This window comes from Pyrgilauda ruficollis, unplaced genomic scaffold (assembly GCF_017590135.1).
Source record: "Pyrgilauda ruficollis isolate IOZ18807 unplaced genomic scaffold, ASM1759013v1 scaffold136, whole genome shotgun sequence".
Taxonomy (NCBI): Eukaryota; Metazoa; Chordata; class Aves; order Passeriformes; family Passeridae; genus Pyrgilauda; species Pyrgilauda ruficollis.
In genome coordinates, this window is record NW_024512099.1 from 231,515 (window position 1) to 254,629 (window position 23,115).

General features: G+C 44.8%; 2 protein-coding genes across 5 annotated transcripts; one reads left to right on the forward strand and one right to left on the reverse strand.

The window, feature by feature from the left end:
• Positions 1–173: 173 nt before the first annotated feature.
• On the forward strand, positions 174–9,964 carry HEXD (hexosaminidase D). Of its 3 annotated transcripts, XM_041459448.1 has the most exons (12): positions 174–306; positions 828–937; positions 1,025–1,112; positions 1,784–1,948; positions 3,010–3,193; positions 4,480–4,551; positions 5,286–5,481; positions 6,146–6,228; positions 7,002–7,080; positions 7,152–7,253; positions 7,752–7,841; positions 8,716–9,964. In XM_041459448.1, exons 1-12 carry the CDS (start codon positions 241–243, stop codon positions 8,900–8,902), a joined length of 1,422 nt encoding a protein of 473 aa, XP_041315382.1. In that variant the 5' UTR covers positions 174–240; the 3' UTR covers positions 8,903–9,964. The 3 variants fall into 3 exon arrangements, with proteins under 3 accessions (XP_041315382.1, XP_041315383.1, XP_041315384.1); XM_041459449.1 differs by lacking the exon at positions 7,152–7,253; XM_041459450.1 differs by lacking the exons at positions 828–937; positions 1,025–1,112 and having other exon boundaries at positions 179–306.
• Positions 9,965–10,209: 245 nt separating this feature from the next.
• Positions 10,210–23,113, reverse strand: LOC121349238 (cytochrome b-245 chaperone 1). Of its 2 annotated transcripts, none has more exons than XM_041459477.1 (7): positions 22,961–23,113; positions 20,673–20,803; positions 19,540–19,581; positions 18,201–18,274; positions 17,192–17,288; positions 15,301–15,445; positions 10,210–14,303 (listed from the first exon to the last, which is right to left on the reverse strand). In XM_041459477.1, the coding sequence occupies exons 2-7, from the start codon at positions 20,755–20,757 to the stop codon at positions 14,180–14,182; spliced, it is 567 nt and encodes a 188-aa protein (XP_041315411.1). In that variant the 5' UTR covers positions 20,758–20,803; positions 22,961–23,113; the 3' UTR covers positions 10,210–14,179. The 2 variants fall into 2 exon arrangements, with proteins under 2 accessions (XP_041315411.1, XP_041315412.1); XM_041459478.1 differs by lacking the exon at positions 22,961–23,113 and adding an exon at positions 22,589–22,669.
• Between the last annotated feature and the right edge of the window lie 2 nt (positions 23,114–23,115).

Here is a 23,115-nt window from a genome sequence, read left to right on the forward strand (position 1 = left end):
CCTGCCGGCCTGCCTGACTGGGGAACGCGCTCGGCTGCGAGAGCGAGTGGAAGGATCCAGCGCAGAGCCGGGAGGGGCGCACCGGGACAGAGGGACAGGGGGACAAGGGGACAACGGGACACCGGGACAGCAGGGCGCGGGCGGGCAGCGCCGGGACAGCGGGGCAGGGACAGGGGCGTGCGGCCGGGCGGGGTGTGCAGGGACGCCACGGCAACAGGCCAAAGCAATCGAGACCAGAGCATGTGGCGGCGCCTGGTGCACCTGGACCTGAAGGGCGCCGCGCCGCGCGCGCAGTACCTGGAGCAGGTGAGGGGTGAAGCTGAGGGAGGTGAGGGATGTGTCTGGAGCAGGTGAGGGGTGCACCTGAGAGAGGTGAGGGGTGAGTCTGAGGGAGGTGAGGGATGTGCCTGGAGCAGGTGAGGGGTGAGCCTGAGGGAGATGAGGGATGAGACTGAGAGAGGTGAGGGGTGAACCTGAGGGAGATGAGGGATGAGACTGAGAGAGGTGAGGGGTGAACCTGAGGGAGATGAGGGATGTGCCTGGGGCAGGTGAGGGGTGCATCTGAGAGAGGTGAGGGATGTGCCTGGTGTAGGTGAGGGACGTATCTGGCACAAGTAAGGGATGTGTTGGGCTCAGGTGAGGGGTGTACCTGGTATGGGTGAAGAATGTCCCTGGCACAGGTGAAAGATGTATTGGGCTCAGATGAGGGATGTACTGGGCCCAGGTGAGGGATACACCTGCTGCAGGTGACAGGGCACAGGGTGGTGGCACTGCTCACAGCCCAGCTGCATCCCCAGTGTCCCCCTCTCCCTCCCTCCCTCCCTCAGCTGCTGCCGCTGCTCCGCTCCCTGGGTGCCACGGGGCTGCTGCTGGAGTATGAGGACACCTTCCCGTACACGGGGCCGTTGGAGGTGCTGCAGGCCCCCCACGCCTACAGGTAGCAGCACGTACCCTCAGGCAGCTCTGGGTGCCCGCAGGCGCCCCGGGCCGTGCCCAGCGGGCACTGACGGTCGCTCTCTCACAGCCCTGAGGAGCTCCAGGCGCTGCTGGGCTGGGCGCGGGCGCAGGGCCTGGACGTGGTGCCGCTGGTGCAGAGCTTCGGGCACATGGAGGTGAGCTGGGCGTGCTGGGCTGGCTGAGAGGGGGTGTGCTGAGCCAGCAGTGCCCGGCGGGCAGCAAGGCTGGTGGCATCTGGGGGTGCAGTAGGAAGAGCATTGGAAGCTGGGCAGGGAGTGATCCTGCCCCTCTGCTCAGCCCTGGTGATATCTGGAGCACTGGAACTTCAGGAAGTTCCACCTGAACATGAGGCAGAACTTCTTCCATGTGCAGTGACCAGGCCCTGAGCAAGTTGTCCAGAGAGGGTGTGGAGTCTTCCTCACTAGGGATATTCCAGAGCCCTCTGGACACAACCCTGGCCCTGCTGGAGCAGGGAGGTGGGACCAGATGAGCTACTGTGCTGCCTTCCAGCCTGACCCATTCTGGGATTCTCTGCTGGAATTTTCCAATCCAAGTCCCAGTGCTCTGGTTATCCAGCTCTGCCAGCTGCAGGATTTGACATCAGGGTCACACTGCAGTGACCTCCCTGTTTCCTTCACCCACCCTGTGAGGTGCTTCATGGTCAGAGACCCCCCAGCAGCGTGGAGCAGCAGCTGAGCCCCCAGCCTGTCCCTGGGGCTCAGCCAGGCCAAACCCCAGGTTTAGCAGGACACCTGCCCTCAGAGCCTTGGGGACGCTGCTGTCCCCTGGTGTGGCAGCTGCCCCTGAGCTCCCCTTTCCCTTGCAGTTTGTGCTGAAGCACAGGGAGTTTGCCCATCTGCGGGAGGTGAAGGAGATGCCCAACGCCCTGAACCCGCACAAGGAGGAGTCACTGGCACTGGTCAAAGCCATGATTGACCAGGTCATGGCCCTGCACGAGAACCTGCAGTGGTTTCACATCGGATGTGATGAGGTGGGACTTCTCTTGAGCTGGGAATGTTTCTTTTCTTTTGAGGAATGACAGCAAGGGCTGAGGCTTCTGCATTTCAGTGGTGCCCAGGCCTTGTTTGGGTGGGATTTTGGGGACAGAGAACACCACACAAGCCAGTGTATAAAAGTCTTTTTGCCAATAAATTATTCCTGTAGCACAGGTTGCCATTTCCATAGATATGAGTGTAATATCAAAGTATTGAAAGCAGCTTCTTAAAACTAACAGATTTTGGGGTTAGGTCAAGTGAGTGTTTGTAGTGAGATATCAGTTAGAGCTGTTCATTAGGAATCCTGTAAGTTTGGTGTAAGATATTGGCTCATTGTTCTGGGCAAATTACTCAAAGTAAACCCTCCTGTGGTTGGAAGTGTTGGGTTTTTTACCTTGGTAGTTTGTCTCCTTGAGAAGACTCAAGCTTCTCTTTCTCATAGTTTCTTAAAACCATCCTGATGGCACAAAGATCCCTGGAATTCATTATGACCACTTGACTGTACTGATATTAGTTTAGCATTTGGTATCCTGTTGTGTTGAAACTGGTGGGAAGGCTAGACAGGAGCTGTTATTTGCTGTTAAAGCAAGATACTATTTATATAGAATAAAAAAAAAAAACCTGCTCTAAACCAGCAAATTTTAATTCACTCTCTGCATGGGCTCAAGTATCCTGGGCCACCCTTGGACATGGCCCCACTCACATTTGGATGATCTCCCCCAAGACAGGAACCTCATTTTACCTACCTCAGGTCCTGATGGATTGCTGGATTTGAAGTGAATAAATGTGGTGAGAGCTGCTTCCAAGGACAAACACTCCAAAGGCAAATATGGCATATAGATATTTTAGTTTCTATAGCAAAATTCCCTCAGGTGATGCATGTATTCATGGCCACAGTCTCCTGCAGACTGATGGAAGTGCTTGCAGTGTCTTCAGCACTGGGAGGTGCTTTGGAATGTGTCCACTCAGTGGGCCACATCTGGAGAAGGGTTTTGAATATTGTCTACGTCACTTTATTTCTGTACAAGAAGTCAGGATGATTTGCTTGGTGTTTCAGGTCTACTACCTTGGCCAAGGAGAGGAATCAAAGCAGTGGCTGCAGCAGCAAAACAACACTCCAGAGAAGCTGTGCTTATCCCACATAAAAGCAGTTGCCACTTGTTTGGCCTGGTCTTACCCCACGGTGACACCCATCGTGTGGGACGACATGCTCAGGGGGATAAGTGAGGAAACACTGGCAGGTGTGTGACCAGCCACGGGGTGAGGTTTGCACAGATAAAACAGATTGGTTGGCAGCTGAATGTAATGAAAACAACAAATCTGGCAAGAGTTGAGGTGTGGTTTGTTTGACTAGAGAATGGAAGCACTCAGTCCTTGGCTGCCACAGAGGCCCTGTGTGAGTGTGGGCCAGTCTGAACACTTTAGTTTTCAATCACAAAATGCACACCCTGCAGTGGCTGCCATCAGTTCTACTTTCCTTAGACATTAAAACAACAACCAACATTAAAACACAACATTAAAACAAAACAAAAACCTATTAACATCTGTGGTCCAAGTCTAAATCTCTGTGCCTCTCACCACCTTCTGATGTTCATTGCTGCCCTTTGCAGCAGCTGATCCCAAGTGGTGCAAACTCACACAGAGAAACTGCATCCCTGTGAGCATCTTTGTGATCACAGTGCAAATTGTGAGGACTTTGGTACTGAATTGTGGGGTAGCTCCAAGACCTTGACATCACAAGTCTTGTTTGTGGAAAAATATCAAAGCACTGCTAAAATTGGAGTGGTCTGAGCACAGATGGAGTTCCAGCATTTTCAGAGCCACCTTACATGGCTGCTGTAAACAGATTTAATGGTGCCAGGAAGAACTGTGCAGCTCATCCAACAGTGACTGACCTATTCAAGGCTTTCATAGTGGGAAATCATCCCAAAAAATGCAGGTGGGACCCTTGGAGTTTCCACTAGACCTTACAGCACTCTAAGTGCACTCTACTGCCATAATAACAGAATATACAAATTAAAATGTGGTGGAGCTAAAATACTGAATTTCTGCACAATTTACTGCAGTTTCTCTAGGGGTCAGTTTCACATGTTTAAAACTAGCTGAGGAGTTGATTTTAAAATTAGTTAAAGCTAAATTTGTATCTTTAGTTTTACTTGAAAAGCTATGTTTTGTGCAAACACAGCCCAGGCACTGTAAATGAAAGGGTAAATGTTACATTTGAATCTAGCTAAATCTCCTCTTGTGGCTCTGCCAGCGGAATCCAGCTGGTAACAGAGATGCAAGGAGCTAAAAGAAGTGGGCTTGGGGTGACTGGGGTCTCTGATAAATTGTCACTGCTCCTTCAGATTAATGGTTTCACCATGCCTGAGGACAGTGGCCCTGGGCATGTGCCAAATCCTGACCAGGCTGAAAATGCCCAGGGGCACTTCAGCTGTAAGTGACAAGCCTTAGCTGTAGTAACCTGTGCTGAGTTCTCATTTAAGCAGCTGTTCTCCGTGATTTAGAAGAGCTCTGTTCCTTTCAGAGTCCGGGGTCCCACAGCTGGTGCAGCTCATGATCTGGGACTATGCAACAGACATCAACATTGGGGGCAAAGGTTTGTACTTCTCTGCTGAGCTGTGTAGAAACAAAATAGCCAAAGCAAAATTCTGTCATTGAAACCTACCTTAGCTGGACACCAAAACATTCCGTTTTATTGAATTGTTTTTTATTGCCTTAATAGCATAAAGACACCCTTGTTTGATTTCACATCATAGTTGCTATTACTTATTTTCTTTTTCTATTTATGTTTCCCTTATGAGTGCTTTGCATTGTAGGCTGCTTAATTCTTTTCAGCAGAGCTTTGGAATCACTGATAGGAGATTCAGAGGTTTTCCACAAGCACTGTTACATTAATTCTCCTTGTATTAACACCAGTAGCAGCACATAACTCTGTACTGAACAGCTCTGCAAAAGAAGCTTCAGGGCTTCATGCATCTATAGAATTCAGAGGGAAGCTCCTAAGGCTGCTGCCAGGCATCTAACATTCATGCAAATATTCCTTTGTTGCAAGAACAATCAGCTGTCAGATGTTGTGCATGCTTGTTACAATCTCACAGCTCTTAGCGTGGTAGCAAGACAAGGGAGTGGAGTACAGTTACCCACACATGAAAACAGGAGGACAGCCACTCAAAAGGCTGCTCAGAGAGGGTGTCAAACCCCCCATCCTTGCTGATGCTCCAAAGGCTCAGCAGCCTGTTGGATCTGGAGCTGTGTTTCCCTTCACTGCAGCATTGCAGGGGCTGGAACTGCAGAAAGCTCATCCTGTGTGTGCCCTTTGTGTCCCTGCAGTGCAGCTCATAGAGAAGTACCGCAGGTGTGGCTTCTCCAAGGTGTGGTTGGCAAGTGCCTTCAAGGGAGCCACAGGAGTGAATCAGTCTCTAACCCTGATTGGGCACCACCTCAGGAACCAGCTGGAGTGGCTGCAGGTGGCCAGGAGGAGCCCTGCTGATGTCCTGGAAGGTATCGCACTGACCGGCTGGCAGAGGTGAGGAGCAGCCTTTGTGTGCTTCCAGGGGTCACAGATGAGCAAACTTCCACCCAAAAGCTCCCCAGGAGGTACAGGGAAGCTGGGGGTTCAGAAGGGAACATTGCCACCCTGCACTTCTTCCTGTCTGTCGCTGCTGGGCCTCACCCCCCGACTGTGAAGGTGGATTTCAGTTTCAGGTAGCTGTAGAGCTCTAACCAGCAGGAGCGATGGCTTTGGGGACACCACCAGCAGCAGGCTGGGTTGGAAGGCTTGAATGGATTTTGTGCCACCTTGAACTGCTCATAGACACTGTAGTTCGTGCATGGTGTGTCAATCTGAATGTCTGATGGGAACTCAAAAACTATGAAATCACATGAGACAAGAATTTATTAAAGTTATGAAGGAGTAAAACATTTTTATGCAGTCAGGAGTAGGGAATACCAGAGAGCTGATGTCCAATTTCTGACCCTAATTTGCCTTGAGAAGAGAATTTGGTTTTCATCTGTTTTTACTAGTAAAAGAGGAATACTTCACATTTCAGAGAAAAGTGATCTGTTCTCTGAGGCAGAAACGGATGTTTCTAAAGCTCTTTGAATTGTAGTGATTAAAATATTAAAACTTCCCACTTGTTTAGTCTGCTCTAACAGTAAAATGTGTAATTAATGGATGTTTTCTTATGTAGGTATGATCATTTCTCTGTTTTGTGTGAGCTTCTCCCTGTGGCAATTCCATCTCTGGCCGTGTGTCTGCAGACAATAAAGAATGGTACAATGACAACTTTATTCTCTCTCAGATAATGCCTAGCACAGGAGTGATCTTCCCCTAATATTAGAACAGGCTTGTTATATTTTGAGATGGTTTGCTGAATTGATGATGGCCTGAATTATGAATAAATTATAATTTGCAGTATGGGAGCAGAGAAGCCTCTTGGCTTAAGTGTTTAAAAATAGCCATTGTATCCTCTTCATTTATTGTGATCTTACACACAAATGGTCAAAAACTTCATGGTTATATTAAAAAATAAATTTAAGATGCAGAATTGCTTTTCAAACTTACTTAAAACAATAGTGATATATAAATTAGCATAATTTAGTTTAATTTAGAACATGCTCATGTGTAAAAGTTGTTTTAAGTAATTGTTTTTCTTAAAATGGATCTAGGGAGGACACTGTCTGGTAAAATACCTCCTGTAGTTTCTGCTTTCTTTCTTGCAGTTACAAACAATATTTTTCTTATTTTCAAATAAACTCCCACAATCCACTGATTTTTAATTAAGGCACTAGAAATATTCAGCACCCTGAACAGAAAGCTCAGAGCTAGGAAGTGCTCACCTTGCACAAGACAGCTGTGTCAAAGACACTGCGCTCCTCCTCCCACCCACCAGTGTTTTTTCCTTCTTTTATTTCCATTTCACCTTTTCAAAAATTCTTCACCAAAGGGGAACTACTAAGCCAAGGCAGAATACTCCAGAAAACCCCTCTTGTGTGAACATTTTGGTTCCTTAGGCTCCTTTACTCATTTCCACTGTCTTCTGCCAGGTGGCTATTCTGAAAAGATGAAAGAAAATGTGGAAATCCTCCTGGGAATGCCTAACCTGGAAATTGATACTTTCATGAGGTAACATTCCAGCTGCAGAATTCAGGTGCTTGTGTGGTAAGTTCAGAATCTAACAGATCCTCTTTGGACAGCCCAAGTCTGGGGACCTTTCCTGGGAGCAATATCCTCACCCTTGTGACAGAAATTAGTTTCCACCTCAAGTCATCAGTGGATGAACTTCTCGAAAGGAACAGGTAATGAGGTTTCTGTTGATTCTCTGCCTGGCTGCAGCAGTGTTGGAGCTGTGTCATCTCAGAGTGGGGCAAAACTCCAGAAAAGTGATTTAAATATCAAGCTCTGCATTTCAGGTGTCACTGACACCTCAGCAGAAAATAATATTTACATCAAAATTTAAAATATTTTAGCAAAGTTCCTAAATAATGTATGCTGCCTTATTTGAAGCATATAGTTCTTTCCTTAATTACATTTTACTGCTGTTTAAAGTTAAAATGAAAAATTTGAATGCTGTAGTTAAAAAAGAAAGGAACTTGAAATAAAACTTCCACTGCAGCAGATATCAGGTGATCATCTGCCAGGAACACTTTCACAAGGTAATTCCAAAGATCTATAGACTGAAATAAACTTACTCCTTAAGCAGCATTTCTGTGCAGAGTTCAGCTAAAGCCTCCCTGGCAGTGACAAACAGATGCTGCTGCTGTTTCATCACTGCTCCCACCAACATCCATTTTCAGGTATGCCACAGGCTGGTTCAGCCCCTACCACAGGAAAAAGAAGATTATTCATCCTATCGTAGTGCACCACCTCCAGCCAGATGCAGTCAGGTAACAGCACTTGTTTTGCACTACAGGGGAAATAAAATCTGATATATTCTGGGCACTCGGGTACAGAGAGCTGTGAGCCTTTCCTCTTTCTGTAATTATCTCAGAAACATCAGTGGGAGTCAGACAGAGTATCCATAACATGTTTTTATGCAACATGTTTGGGTTGGAACTAGATGATCTTCACAGTTCCCTTCCAACACAAACCATTCTATGATTCTAATTTTATCTTTGCCTTCTGTTGAATGAATTCTTTGAGAAAAGTACAGAATTGATCTCAAGTACTTTGAGAACAAGTACAAAAGCCTCAGCCCTGCTGCACCTTGAGCAGTGGTTGGCCTTGGTGTAGGAGCTCACCCTGGGCCAGACTGCAGGCAGGGCTTGGACTAAAGCCAGGCCCTGCCCCTGCTCCCTGTCGGCATGGGCTTTTCAGAACTTGTCCTAGACTTTTTGCCAATTCATGCTAAAAGGTTCATTTATACTTATTTTCTTTTTTGTTGTTTTTTTTTTTCCTGTGATAAGGTGAATATCCAACCTCATCTACTCCTTCTGATAAAACCCAGAATTAAATTCCCAACAAGTCTCACAGTGGGTTTCAGTTACACTTAAAATGTGTGTTTTTCTGAGCTCACTTTTTGGTACTTTAAAAGTCTTGGCATGAGGAAAGTGCCAAGATTAATGGAACTTAAAGAGAAACAGCATCAAGCTTTTGCCATCTGAACAAAATTAAGTCATTTGGGCTCTTGTAATAGAAGCTTCTTTTCCTGTAAAGTGGTTTTAAGGACAGTACTCCCTTCCAAAGGCCAGTAAGCCAACCCTCCCCTGAGGCAGAGCTCACCTGCAAATGTCATTGTTTCTTCTTCTCACTTCTGCTCAGGCTCTTCTCCAAGTGGAATGCTGTGGTGCAAGACCTGCAAGCAGCCATGGAGCCAGTTTTCCACAAGTGTGCTATAGAGGAATGGATGGAGGAGAATGTCCACCCCAGCCTGCAGAAGCTGCAGGAAATGCTGGATGATTTAAATGAAGCAATTAGTCTGATTCATTCCCTGGAAAAACATGACTAGTGAAAACCAGCAACTAGCCCTTGAGCTGGAGTTTGTCATCTTGAGAGTAAAAGCATGAACTGTGGTTAAACAAAAGTAACCTGAAGGCATTTGTTAGCATAAAACACTTCAACTCAATTTTCCTGTCTTAACACATGCTGAGCCTTAATTCACCTGCCTGTCAGTCAGGTTTGCTGCCCTTGCATAACAGAATGCAGGAGTGAGTCACAGCTCACTCTCCTACAAGGCAGGAGAAAAACCCAGTTTCTTCCAAATTCAAGATTTGTAGCAACATTCTTCATAACAATGACCTGGGAAAGTTCTACCCTAATATTTAGGATACTTTAAAAATGTTTGGGTCATTATGTTCTGTACCAAAACTCCTTCACCTGTCAGCTGTGCTCTGAGCTGTGTCCTAGCATTCGTTCCATCAAGAGGAGTGAGGAGCCAGAGGGAGCTCCTGAGGCAGTGACACCTGGGCTTGGAGGGGACATGCCTTAACACCTTGGGCTGCTTCGCCTTGTGCCAGGGCACCAGAGCTCAGTCCAGCCCCACAGAAAAGCACCACCCACCCACTGAGGCATCTGTTGAGCTGTGTAAAACCTCAAACTGCAACCTGCACTTCCCAGGTTTGTCCCAGTGTGAGCCATGACTAAAGCTACTAAATATAAGGAAAAAATGCTGGTTTATTCTGCTTTAATGTCAAACTTGTCATAATGTATAGAAATATATTTTGGGGACTTTTGGTGATTATTCTCCACTAAATGGAGATCATTCATAAGTATAGTTGTTAAGTATGTTACTTCACCATGAATATTCAAAATATTTATTTCTGTGCTTCATTTATTCTTCTTTACATTTTTTTGGGGAGCATTGGTATTGAAATTTTCTTGGAACAAATTTTAACATACGAAAAGTAAAACTACAGCATAAGACAAGCTTCAGGTGACTCCATGAGAGCCTCAGTAACCAGGTCCACATGCAGATCTTCATCTAAAAAGAAGCAGTTGCTTTGTATACCTGTCACATAGCTTGAACTAGACAGGATCTTAATTTATTTTATTTGATTAAAACCTTTGATACTCAAAGTGTTTGTAGAAGGGTGTTGCTTTTTGTGTGTGTAGCATGTTGGTTTGGTTTAAAGGAGGGAAAATGGAAATATTCACCAATAGAGAATTGGATCTATCGGCTTATATGGAAATAAAAGCTGGACTGCTGCAGGTGCCAGCAGGGTCACTTCTGAGCAGGTATTTGGGCTTCTTCTATTCTGTCCTCCCCCTCATTAACTCCTTCAGTAGATCTGTTCCCAGTAATAATTTAGACAGCCATTCATATTTTAATAATTTTAATTAAAAACAATACAAAATACTACAGCGATGCAAAACAAGTTATCAAAGTTGATTTTATCAATGAACTTTTTTTTAAAAAAGACAACACAACAAGGCCTTGCTGAAATTCTACTTGCAATTTTAAAGTTAAAAAAAAAAGGCAATTTCTAAACATTTTCCAGAAGTATTTTTGCCTCCTAGCCATCTATGACACTGTCAGAACTAGCACTTTTTATTTATTATGTGAGCAAGCTGAGGTTTTGGTATCTGTGTAACTTCATAAATACAGCTCGAGAGTCAGATCTCAACTATAAATATCTGGATTTTCTTTGAGACCTGCACAGCTGATGGCAGGTATGGAATATTTCATTGTGAAGTACTGGAATATGAGGTTACACAGAGCAGTGCTGTCCCTCTGCACAGCTGCACTCTGGCTTTTGCTCACTGCAGCAGCCACAGCCCCAGTCCATCCCACCACAGCCACGCAAGGAGCTCCACTGTGCTGCCCCTGCATGAGCTGAAGCACCTGCAAGTGGCACTGACCACGCAGTTACAGTGAAGGACATGACCCAGGGCTTTGCTTTAGGGGTCAGGCTGTTTGAGCTCATCTAAGGTCTGCTATGCAGCTTTTCACATCATTGAGAACTGCAAACTGCAGCTGTCCAGGCACAAATCTCTCGATAGCCTGGGATGCAGAAGTTGATGACTACACCTGTGAGTCTCCTAGGAGTACCTGATGTCCTAAGCAAAATGAGTCTTTCATGTCAGTCCTTTGAGTCCAAGTCACTTCACAGCAGGCACATGTAAGGCTCTGTTTACTGGGCCTTTGCTGGGCCCAACAGGAGTGAGGAAAACCATCCAGGAAAGCCTTCAGCAGAATGGTGAGAAGTGGCAGAAAAGGAGGATGAGAAAGGACTCGTCCAAGGAAGAGTGGACCTGTCCTGAGCTGCACCTGCCTTCCCCAGCTCTTCAGGCTGATCCCATGGCTGAGGAGTGCACAGACACTGCCCCGACCAAACCCGTGAGAACAGCAGTGGCTGTTCACTGTACATGCACAGGTACTGCATTGCATCTGGCCATGTCTTCCAGCTACAAAGTTTTAGAGGGCAAGAAGCTCCACATGTGGATCAAGAGAAACACAAGAGAAAACCCCATCAGCCTGTGCTAACACTGGTGCAGTGTCTCTGCCAGGCTCAGACGGATCAGTGCCACAGGAAGCTCCTGGGTGGGTCAGCCAGCAGTGCCTGACACATCCCCACAGGCAGCACCCACAGCCTGCCACAATGTCCTCAGGGCCCCATCCTGCTAGCCCAGACTACAGAACACAGGTCCCCACTGAAACTGACGTGTCGGTACAGTGAGAGCTGCCAAATGCAAAATGGAAATGGCACCAGAGAGGATGGCACCAGCTGGCCAAGGGAAAGGCTGAGGAGTTAAAATTCCTCCTAGACACAGTGCATGGCAGCAGCCATCCCTCTCCTAACACAGCAGGATAATGAGGGGTGAGGAGGATACTGGGAAACACCTCTAAAGAGCTGATCACTGACATCAACCCAACATACAGCTTACTCCACAGCATGTATTTCGAGTTACATTGTACCTTACTATACCTTTGTACCTTTCCATATTCTCAATTTCTTTCCATTGTTTTAGTCTTTGTCTCAGATATTGCATAGTCTGTAAGTGTAGACATGACTAACACCATGAATGCACAGCAAGCTGGATGCACTGCAGCTCAGCAGAAGCAGGACACAGGATGCAGTGCAGGGTCAGACCAGCAGACGTACCTCTCAAAAGCTGATTTTTAACTGGAGAACTACAGTGTGGCTTATATCTTCCATGGAATGTCAGCTCTCATGGGAATACAAATGAAATACAGAGCTGAGACTGAAGGCAGGTAGTTTGTCTGGTTTATCCATGGTCCACTCCACGGGCTCAGAGTAAGTGCAATGCACACCACAATGCCCTCTGAGTATCCTTGATACAAAGCAGCAGCTACCACACACTGAGCCCTTGTGCTTACACTGTACCATCGCATACTCTAGGACAGTACTTCCTACTGCAAGTCCTTAGAACACTCACCATTCTCATTTTACAGTGTGGGGAAAAAAAAGAGTTCTCCAAATCCCCAGTCTCATTCTCCTCTCTCTAAAATAAGCATCACCTGGGGTATACATTACAGTGGATTTAAATGAGGAACTCTACAAAGTGTTACACCCTGCAATATTTTTTAAACAGGTTTGATGATTATGCTTAGCCTACAGCTGTGCTGGAGAATAAAGGCAAATTAAGCTAATTGTCTGCAACCTAATTTTCCCACGTTCATACATGGCAGCTTCCCAGTTTCCAGTGGTGTGGGGTAGGCACCAAAAGCCCCATGATTACCCCAACAACTCAGAGGACTTTTAGGAACATGTACTGGCAGAGGTCTGTACCAATACCTGACATGATTACAAGTTTTTTACCTCATTTAAAGGAAACAGACCTAGTTCTGTGCTGCAGGTAAGCTACATCAACAACCTGCAGTGTGAGCACCTTCCCCTGACAGCAGCAGCCTCAGCCTCTGCTCACATCCTGGGTCTGAACGGCTGGAAAGGAAATCTTTGATGAGCAGGTGCTCAGCTTCAGACCAAACTGAACACACAACAGGATATGCCTTCTACCAAGAACTTTCCAGAGCCTTCTCTCTGTAGAGGTAGAGTGATTGGAAACAAGAACACAGGCTCTTTTAAATTCTGAAGAAACTGCTGACAGGAGACATTTGCTGCTGGCCAACAGTGAAAGCAGACAACACAGTCACCTCGTACCCTGTTCATATCTCCTAGATGTAACTGTGTAAATATTTCCTAAATCTAAAGACCATAAGATTCCTAAATAAAACCTAGTGAACTTCAGTACAAGCAGCTGTAGCATGCTGAAGGAACTTGCAGCTTTTTACAATTTTTTCTTGTATATGTTAATGTAAGCATGATGGAGTTCTAGCTCTAGACAGAATATGTTGACTAAGAGAGGTAGCTTTTACTTCAGAAATACCTTGAAAAAATTTATATTTTAACTATTTGTGAAACCATTGGTCAGAACAGAAGACACCACATACCTGAAGTAAAACACAGGTACAAGTCAGACATTTAGTCTATGCTACCTACTTTAAAAAAAGTTCTTATTCAGCACTTCGGTATCATTTCAAGTGAGGAAATACTCAACAACTCTAAGCTACCACCTTGTTTGACAGCAGTCTGTTCCCTACCTAAAGTTACACATGTCCCTGCTTAATTTCTAAATACATAGTTTAAATAGTAAACATTGAGGTCTAGAAAAAGATTGCTCTGTCCTGCTCAGAACAGGATTAAGGTAGAGCATCCCAAAAAAATTTCATCATGATCCTTTTTCCTTTCCTATTTATGGCTCCTTGGTGAGTCTGAGATAAGTTAAGACACCGTTACAAGTTGATCAACCTGATGTTTAAAATTCCAAGAGAGGCACTCAGACTTTAATTTCCACAGATATCCAATGGCAAGTCAGTAGTAGAGAACATAAAAGTGCCACTACTCTGCATCTCCTAATTGCATATATTAAAGGGGAAACCTCAAAGCATTGTGTTATGAGTTACAAATTCAACTCTTCTACATTGCATATACTGTACCTGCAGCAAATGTTTGCAGTAAGCAGAAGTTCACATCTGTATTTTCATTAATGGAAAAGCAATTATTTCAAACCAATTCCTTAATAAATAACTATTCCTAGACAAGTTTGAAGACGTGACAGAAGTTCAAAAGCCAGCAGTGTCCACATGCAGGGTCTTGAAGCAGTTTAACACTAAACTACGACAGATTCCACCCGTTGTAAATGCACACGTTGAGAAATGCCCAGGTCAAGGTTGTGAGGGGTTTCTTTTTCTGAAGAACAATCAGAATATTTTCCAAATGTGTGAAAGCCTCTGCTTGCTTCAGTTCACAATGACTATCAGCATTTAACCTGTGGGTTCATCTGCATCACTTGCCTCTGTTTCGCTGCTCTGGGAGAAATCTTGTGGGGTCTCTACTCTGTCCAGTTCCAGAAAATTTGTAATGAGTTTGGCAACTGCTTCCACATCACTGTGGAAAAGAAGAAACAATGGAAGAGTTAGTGGAACTGTAGTGGTGACAAGAGAAGAGCAGGCATGCTAATTCCTGAAAATAACTGCCTAGAAGGAAAGTCATATGGGCATAGAGGGTATTGGTGACAGCATGCCACACCAAGCCATTCCCTCACATCAGAACAAATCAGTCCTTTCCCAGTGCCTGCTGCAAGGTTCCTTACTATCAATGCTTAAGAAAAATTTTTTGTTAACTAATACACCAAATGTTTGCAAAGTAGAATTGATCCCCTCTGCCACTGCATAGCTCAGGAAGGCAACTCCAGCACTAAAGGGATCTTAGATATTTAAACATGATCCTGACAGATGGTGTTAGCCAAATGTCTGCAAATGAAAACATTATGGGGTTTAAAAGGTTAAACTGAGTAACACGAGGTCATAACAGCAAGTCTAAAAACTGAGCTTAGTTATAATGATGCCTTGAGAAGGCTGACCTAGAACAGAGACTAGACAGAGTTAAGGAATAAAGTAGGGATTTATTAGAAGATTTTGATGGATCCACCTTGGGCAGCACAAGAGCCCAGCCAGGGTTACACCCAAGATGAACCAAAATGGTCCCAAAATGGATGACCAGTCATGGGGTCTCACACTTTTATAAGTTCTGCTCCATTTGCATATTGGAGTTAATTGTCCAATTATAGCTTTAGCTCATGAATTCCCATCCTTCTTGGGTTTTTTTTTTTTCTCTTCAGTCCATGTTGTTTCTGCTCTTGGGCCTGAAATTTGGATCATTTGTCCTTGGTCCCCAGCTGGAGCAGGAATTGTTTTGTCTCCCTGCTCTGTGCAGAGAGCTCACCACCCCCTAATACGAAGCTCAGAAGCGCACACTAAAGCAGCTCAGAATCTGAAAAACATAAAAGCTAAAACCTGAGGCATCAATAATAGTTGGCAATTACTGACCCATGTGATTGGCATTTCCACCTTACAGGCTCTAATTTTACCAAGTCCCCCCTCACCTCCTGCAGCCCAGCACGGCGCTCTGGGTGAGCGGGTGCGAGAATCCGGTGACGAAGCGCAGCACAACCAGGTAACCCTTCCCGAAATAGCGCACGGCCTCCTCCTCCACGTTCACATCGCGGATCTCGCTCAGCACGGCCACCACTGCACAGACGGGCAGAACACACAGCTGTCAGCATCACTGCAAAGCCTCAGCGCTGCCACGGGTCACACCCAGACAGGGTGACAGAGACTCTGCTCTTGGGCACCACTGCTGCGATCCCTCACAGCCAGGGCAGTCCTGCAGCAGCGAACGGATGCCCTGTGAAAGCTGACCTAGAACAGAGACTAGATGGAGCTAAAGAATAACTTGATTCTACTTAGGTATTTATTCAAAGGCCTCAATGGATCCACCTTGGGCAGCACAAGAGCCCAGCCAGGGCTGCACCCAGGATGAACCAAAATGGTCACAAAATGGACGACTGCTCATGGGGTCTCTCATTTGATCAGTTCTGCTCCATTTGCATATTGGAGCTGTCTAATTACAGCTTTAGCTTATGAAGTCCCATCCTTCTTGTTTTTCTCTTTTCAGTCTACTGTTGTTTATGCTCTTGGGCCTGAAATTTGGATTATCTGTCCTTGGTCCCCAGCTAGAGCAGGAATTGTTTTGTCTCCCTACTCTGTGAAGAGAGCTCACCATCCCCTAATATGAAGCTCAGAAGTACACACTAAAGCAGCACAGAATTTGCAAAATAAAAAAGCTAAACTTTAGGCATCTAAACAGCTGCTGAGCTGCTGAGGCAGAAGAAATATGACTGCAGCACATTGTAGCTGTGATAGGCCCTAAGCAAAAAAGTACAGCCAGCTAGGCACTGGGGAGCAAGCCAGTATTACTTATGTTTCCCACTTACTTTAGTGGCAATTATAACTATTTTTCTGTATGGAATAGGCAAACAGGTGCTCAGTTGACTGAGATTGAACAATACTGAAATATTTAACAGCTCAGAGCACCTGCTGATCTCTGCATCCTCAGATGAATGGTACCTAAACCAGGTATTATCACAGAGGAAGAGAGAGACTCAGCTCTCCATTGTAAACATGTATCCTAAAGGAAAGCTCAGAAACATTAAACAGCCTTCTCTCCACATGTTTTATCTTCCATCTCCAAAATGAGCTCTTTAAAAACAAATTCAACTTAAGGTCATTCCAAATTTGGCCACTCTTCTGAGCTTATTGAGAGCTGGTTCTATTTACATCAGTTTTGTCTGAGAACAAAAAATCTTCACATGGAAGAAGATCCTACTTTTGCCACAGAATAGAGATTCCAGTTTGCAACAGAGCCACCAACTCACCATGATTCCACCAACTCACAGGCTATACTGCAACTTCTCTTAGTCCAAGAGGAAGCCCAAAGGCCATGAGATCCTGCATTAAACTGAGCCTCCTGCACAGGCTGCTTTAAATGCATATTCTATATGCAGGATGTAACATGCCTGCTTGCATATGGTATCAATCCTTTGCCTGCTCCCCAAAGCAGATGAGATTACAGGAATCTCAACTTCTGGATCCAAAATTGAAGTTTTTCCACCAGTCCCAGCTGCCAAGCAGGCTAGCCAAGAGCAAAGTAAACACATTAACATCCCAAAGGAATGGCCAAGATTATTATGGAAAACAATGTGTAGGCCTACTTACCTCGGATTAAAATAATTAACAAGATGCATTCAGCACACTGAGAAAAAGCATTTGGGCCCAGAGAAGCAGATTGTTACATCTGCTGCTTGGGAACAAAGCAGATCTGGAAGCAGATGTGACTTAATTTGAGTACAGAACTCCAGAGAAGCTATTAAATGGGCACACAACCATCTCTTCTGCTGCTCACCACATTTTATACCACAGATGCTGCTTTCTCACCTTGTTCATTGCCTCCTTTTGACAAGGTCAGTATTTTTTTGTAGAGGTTGAATGTCTTTAGGCAGATTGTTCCCTTGTTTTTATCAAATACAGCTTCCTGTAAAATTGAAAAATAAAAATTAAGATTTTCTTGAAAACACCATCACTAGCTATACTTCAAAGTAAAATAAAAATAGTTCTATGGGAAAATAATCTTGATAAAAGAAAAATACACAGCTAGCTTAGAGACATTCCTCTATTACTAGACCATGAAAATCACAATCTTCCTCTTGGTTTTAACAGAAACTTTACCATATCTCTTGTGTGACTTCTAGAAGGGAGTTAAAAGTGGGTTCATTTCCCTCTTGCCACATTCCTCATGTAATAAAAACTTTGCCTGGAATCAAATTTGAACACTAACTTGTAACTCCTATAATTTTCACTTCTGGTGAATTTGACATCCCAGTGCTCTGCTTCATGGGCCAGGCTTAAACAGACCTCAAATATCCCAAAGAAAATGGATATTAATGATTTGGGATATTAATAAAATTTCATATTAATCAATGAAAAGAGGATCTCGTTCTCTTTAGGTGAGTTGCTCATTCTAACACAACTCAAGTCAGCAGGGTGACAATGTGGCTTACTGCTCTCAAATCAACATCCACACAATTCTAAACCAGAGGAAAAAAGCTGAGCAGCCTGGAAGCTCAGAGCTCCCTTATTTAGTGGTTGCTCCATCATTAGCTTGAAGGCTAAGTTCAAAATCATGTTCTGCAGCTGAATGTCCTGCTCATCCTTCCTCTTTTATATAAGAGAACATTTTGGGCCAAGTCTCCTCTTAAAAATACCCATCTATTTAGCTTCACATTTTTATACTTGTGTAATCAAAGAATTACTGCCCTAATTCTAGTCCCAGCAGAGCAACCCAGAGGGTTTCCTCAAAACCAAAAGCATAACTTGTCTGTTTGGACTGAGCAAGTGCCAACTGCTCCTACTCACAGACCCTCATTTCCTGAGCTCAGCATCTTACCTCCCACTGCTCCAGATTCTGGGCTGCCACAAAGAAACACCCAGCCATGTAGAAGAGCTTCCATGCCAAGCTGTCTGGACAATGCAAAAAATGCACAAATTTAGCTTTTTTCCCCCCTTCTCTGGTATTCAAACAATCCTGAAAGCAACATGCTCCCTTTAAAAGCAACAAAAGGAGCAAAGGTTTCTCTGATGGAATATTTTTGCCTTTAGTTGTACTACAAGCTATTTTACAGCTCCTTCCCAGAATGAAAATACAGCAAGTCTTCACACTTTTCAGAGACTTCATTCACGCTGGGCTTCAAACCATGCAGAACTATAAGCATATGTATTATTGGCAAGGTTGTAACATCACATCTTTCTCTGTACAAGCAAAGGCATCTTAAAAGGCAATCACAAAACTGCCAACGTGCTGTCAAACACCAAATATTTGTGCTGCAGAGGACAAGGATAAGGACAATGAAAATTCAATAAAGCAAACATGTTTCTGCACAAAAGGAAGCAGTTGGTCCTCTTGACAAACAAACATTTGCATTTCATGTCCTGAAAACGTTTACATGTCACAGCCTGAATTATTTGCTCACTCAGGCTTTTTAACTGAAGGCACAGCAGAACTGTGCTGGGATTTCAGAAAATTTTGTTGCAACCTTTTAAGAAAAACAAGGCTGATTTAGCTGGTGGCTCAAGCAGCTTTCACTGCATTCTTCTCTTTAAATAAAAATATGTGGGTTCTATTAGGAGCACATTCCTACACACTATTAAGTTTTAACATTTGATGTTAACAGGATGCAGCACAAGAATCACAGGGCAGCTTGCAGGACAAATCCCATGGATGGAAAGACAGCTGGCATTTGGTGCAGTCTGCTGTACTGCAGGGCGAGGAAGCAGCAGAAGCTGTCTCATCCCTGAAGGTGCCTGGATGAGTAATCTCTGCTAGTGATGATCTGACAGTTTCCAGAGAAACAGAGAACTTCATCACAGGCAAAGTAATCATTTCATTATGGTGTCAAATAATCATTACATGTCTTCCCAGGAGGGCTGTGAGGACCAGCTAATCACATTTATACAACATTGAAAGTACAAAATGCCACAGAGTACCAATATCATTATTAAAAATACTTGCAAATGGAAAAGGAGGCTGAGTAAGAAATAGAGCACTAAAGCACAGTAAGCCATAGAGGCAACAGTTATTATTGGTTTTAATATTCACACCACAAAGTGGGAGAGGAACCTCCACTGCCTTTGAAGGGCCAGACAGAAGCTGCAGATGAGTCATCAGCATGAAAAACAGATTAACAGGGAAGAAATAACTCTCCCAAAAAAAAGTGATAGGCCATTACCTGCACTATAATAAGCAGCAGCCAAACCTATGGAGGCTATTCCTAGGAGGAAAGAGGAGAGAATTAAGACAAATAAGCAGCTCAAAAAACATTCCCTGATGAAAAACATCACTTTTCAAAAACAGGATAAACGTGACTGCAACACAGATCACTGTATGAAAGTTATTTTTTTTTCTCTCAGTATTAAAAAAACTTCCATTCTGCAAAGGCATTAAAAGCACAGGGGCTAGGGTCCAAAATGAAAATTTTGTGACACAACTGGGAACAGAACCTCGGAGAGGATGACACTAGAAGTGTCATCTAACCATGACACTTCCATACTTCTCAGCACAGTACTACTTGGAGTGCTCACACAAACCTTGCAATGGTTATTTTCCCCCTTAAAAGTGGTCTATGGAGCCAAAAGACAAGTTTTGCAGTGGTGTCAGAAACTGCTAGCTCCTTTCTCTCAGAGAGGAAGAAGCAGCTGACGAATGCCCCATGCCCCAGAGGCTGCTGCAACTGCAAAGATGTTCTCAACAATATCCCTGAAAGCAATGACAACGTGGTGTTACTGCAGTGGGATCTGCTCAGCTGGAAAGCAGGATATACCAGATTTTCCCCAGCAGCTCTCTCACTACAATCCTAACAAGTTTATTTTTCCTGCATATTCAGTAGTGTTTATAAAGATGCCTTTCAGAACATCCTGTATGACTTCCCATTTCATACAGAGTCCCTAGGAGCTCAGCACCAGCCACACACACGATCCAACCCAGCATGGTCACACTGCAGTTTTACACTCCTGCAAACTGAGATGTTTCTTAACCTAAAACCCCCTTCAGGAGCTTCACATTTCTGTTGCTGCATGGCACATAATAAACCTTCTGTTCTTGGATCTTTCAGGACTCCTTTAAAACTCCATCCATGAGCTTCTGAGGTTCTCCAGATGAGACTGAAAGTCTCACAGTGAAACTGCCATCAGAGGCTTCAGACTCATTTAGTGGTGATGAGAAAGGAATAGTTCAAAGCACAATCTTTCCTCTTCTGGAAAGGAAAATGCCTGGAAGGCAGGCATTTCACTAGGGGCTCTGTCAGGAGTTTATTGTGACCCTCTTCCCTTAAAGCAAGCTCTGAAATGAATGCTGTGGTCTTACCAACACAGAGAGACCAGGATCGGATGCCAGGTGACCTCTTCAGGTGAAGATGGGAATTTGTGCGTTTTTCAACCAACATGTACATCTTCAAAAGAAACTCCCAACAGCCCAGTTTGACTCATGAAATCTCACTGGACCAAAAAAACAAAAAGGAAAAAAAAAAATAAAGAAAAAAAAATTTCAATGATTGACTACTTCATCAGCCCCCCTTCCAAGTCTTACCAAGTCTTAATCTAGACTATAAAAGATACTCCAGGGTAAGAACACAGTCTTTTTGGACAGGAAGAGCAATATGTGCACGGAAAACAACCACAAAGTAAAACTGTCATGTCGAGAGTTGCATAACAACAACAGGAATCTGAACTCTGGGAAGAAAGTTCTCATTTTAGGGGTAAAAGTCTCTTTCTATTATAATCAGATTCCAGATAAAAAATGTGAAAACCAAGAATCTGGAACAATGTTGTTGCTAATTCATGCAGCCCTTCAAACAGATAAAACAGCAAGGGGAATGGAAATCTCTTTGACAGCATTTTTCCTGTGTGCTCAGAGGTTGTGTGAAGGGCTAGTCTGGGAGCTGGGGCAGGACAGGGCAGCCTTGGGATGCTTGGGATGGGGTCTCATCCCAGGAAGGGATACAGCCAAGCACTGCAACCATCCCATAATGCCACAGACGGCATTCCCATCTTCCAGGCCACCTCAGGAACACAACCAGGAGCTTCCAACAAGTATGTCTGTCTGTCCTCAACAAGACCATGCCTTCAGCCTAGGTAGAAGCAGTAGAGACTAAAAAGACAGGCACTAATTAAAACCAGTAAGAGCTGGGTAATCCCATGCAGCATTTTCAGTACATTTTACTGTTTTACAGCATAGAATCTGAGTTATTTCGGGTGAGAAAGACCTTTAAGATCATGAAGCCTAACCACTAACCCAGCACTGCCCAGTCCACCACTAAACCATGTCCTTAAGCACCTCACCTACGTGGTTTTTGAACACCTCCAGGGATGGTGACTCCACCACTTCCCAGGGCAGCCTGTCCCACAGAAGCAGTTCAAGGAGGCTGGCATTAAGCTGCTTTTAGCTGCCCATCATAACAGGCTTCCAGAAAATGCCAACATTCATCAGGTTTTGAATAACCATGACAAACACGGAGAGAGCAGGTCTGAGCACATCCAATTCTCACAAAAGGCAAATATGTGATTTTCAGTCCCTTAGTTATCCAGCTGCTCTTGGATACAAGAAGATGCTCCTGCAATTCTGGCAGTTTGGAAACAAAGCTCCAGGGGAGCAGATTTAGCCAGGTCTTTTCAGTTAAACAAAAAAGCACCCACGACTTTGATTTTAATCTCTTAGCAACACATCTGAAAGCATCTGAAACCGAAAGAGCCAAAAGCACTTATGCATAAGACATGCTCCATCTCCTCCGGATGTCAAGCATCAAATTTTAATTTTCAAATGACTCCTGTGAGTTGCTCTCAATACACCGGAAAATACTTCAGCATGCACAATGCCTTCTCCTGCCTGTTATCAAATCCAAGTTATGAAATACATCGAGATCACTACAGAAATCTCACTGCATTTAACAAATATTACTACTTAGAACACAATCCTCACACATATCAGCCAAGTTATTAATGCAAACTTTGATATCTCCCCCCATAATAATTTAGGGAAGTTCAAGCAGGCAAATGCTAGTTTTGGTTTAATGTTGGACACCCAACATCAGGGCATTGTCTCTCACAGGCTGTTGCTTGCAAGAGATGGACCTTCGAATAAAAAGCACCAAAGCAGCTTCTAAAGTAACATTTAATAAATAAATCATAAACGCACCCTAAAGCAAACACTAAAGTTTTACTACAACGTTATGATTACAGAGAAAGAGGAATTTTTGTGCTGCTCTTTCATTTCAAATTCCAAACCTCAATTTTGCTTGAATTTGTCTGGTTTGACACTGAACTGATCTCCAGCATCAAAATAACATTCTCACGCTTCCTCCAAGCTCTCTGTTCAGGGCGAGCCAGCAAAATCTCTTGGAAGGCACCCCTTGAAATCAAGCCATCAAGTCAGGACCGCACATCAGCTGAATTTTCTTTACAGAGCTCATTTTTTCTTTACCTCCCAACCCTGCACCTGCTCCCACCCCAGCCTGGTCTCCCCCTCAGGGAGAGGTAGACCCTCCCCAGCCAGGGACCGGCCCCGCCAGAACCCACCCAGCCCGCGGCTTCTGTCTCCCCGCGCGTGGGGAACCTGAGGCCGCCCTTCGCCCTCGCCCAGCCCCGTGCCCGCCGTACCTGCCCGGCCTCCAGCCGCGTTCTAAAAGGATCCGCGGCCGCCTCCGCGTCCCGCGCCCTCAGCGCTGGTCCCGCCTCAGGGATGGACGGACGCGCCCGCGGCCATTTTGGGTGAGGGCAGAGGATGGGACATGAAGCTCCCTTCCCCGCCCGTG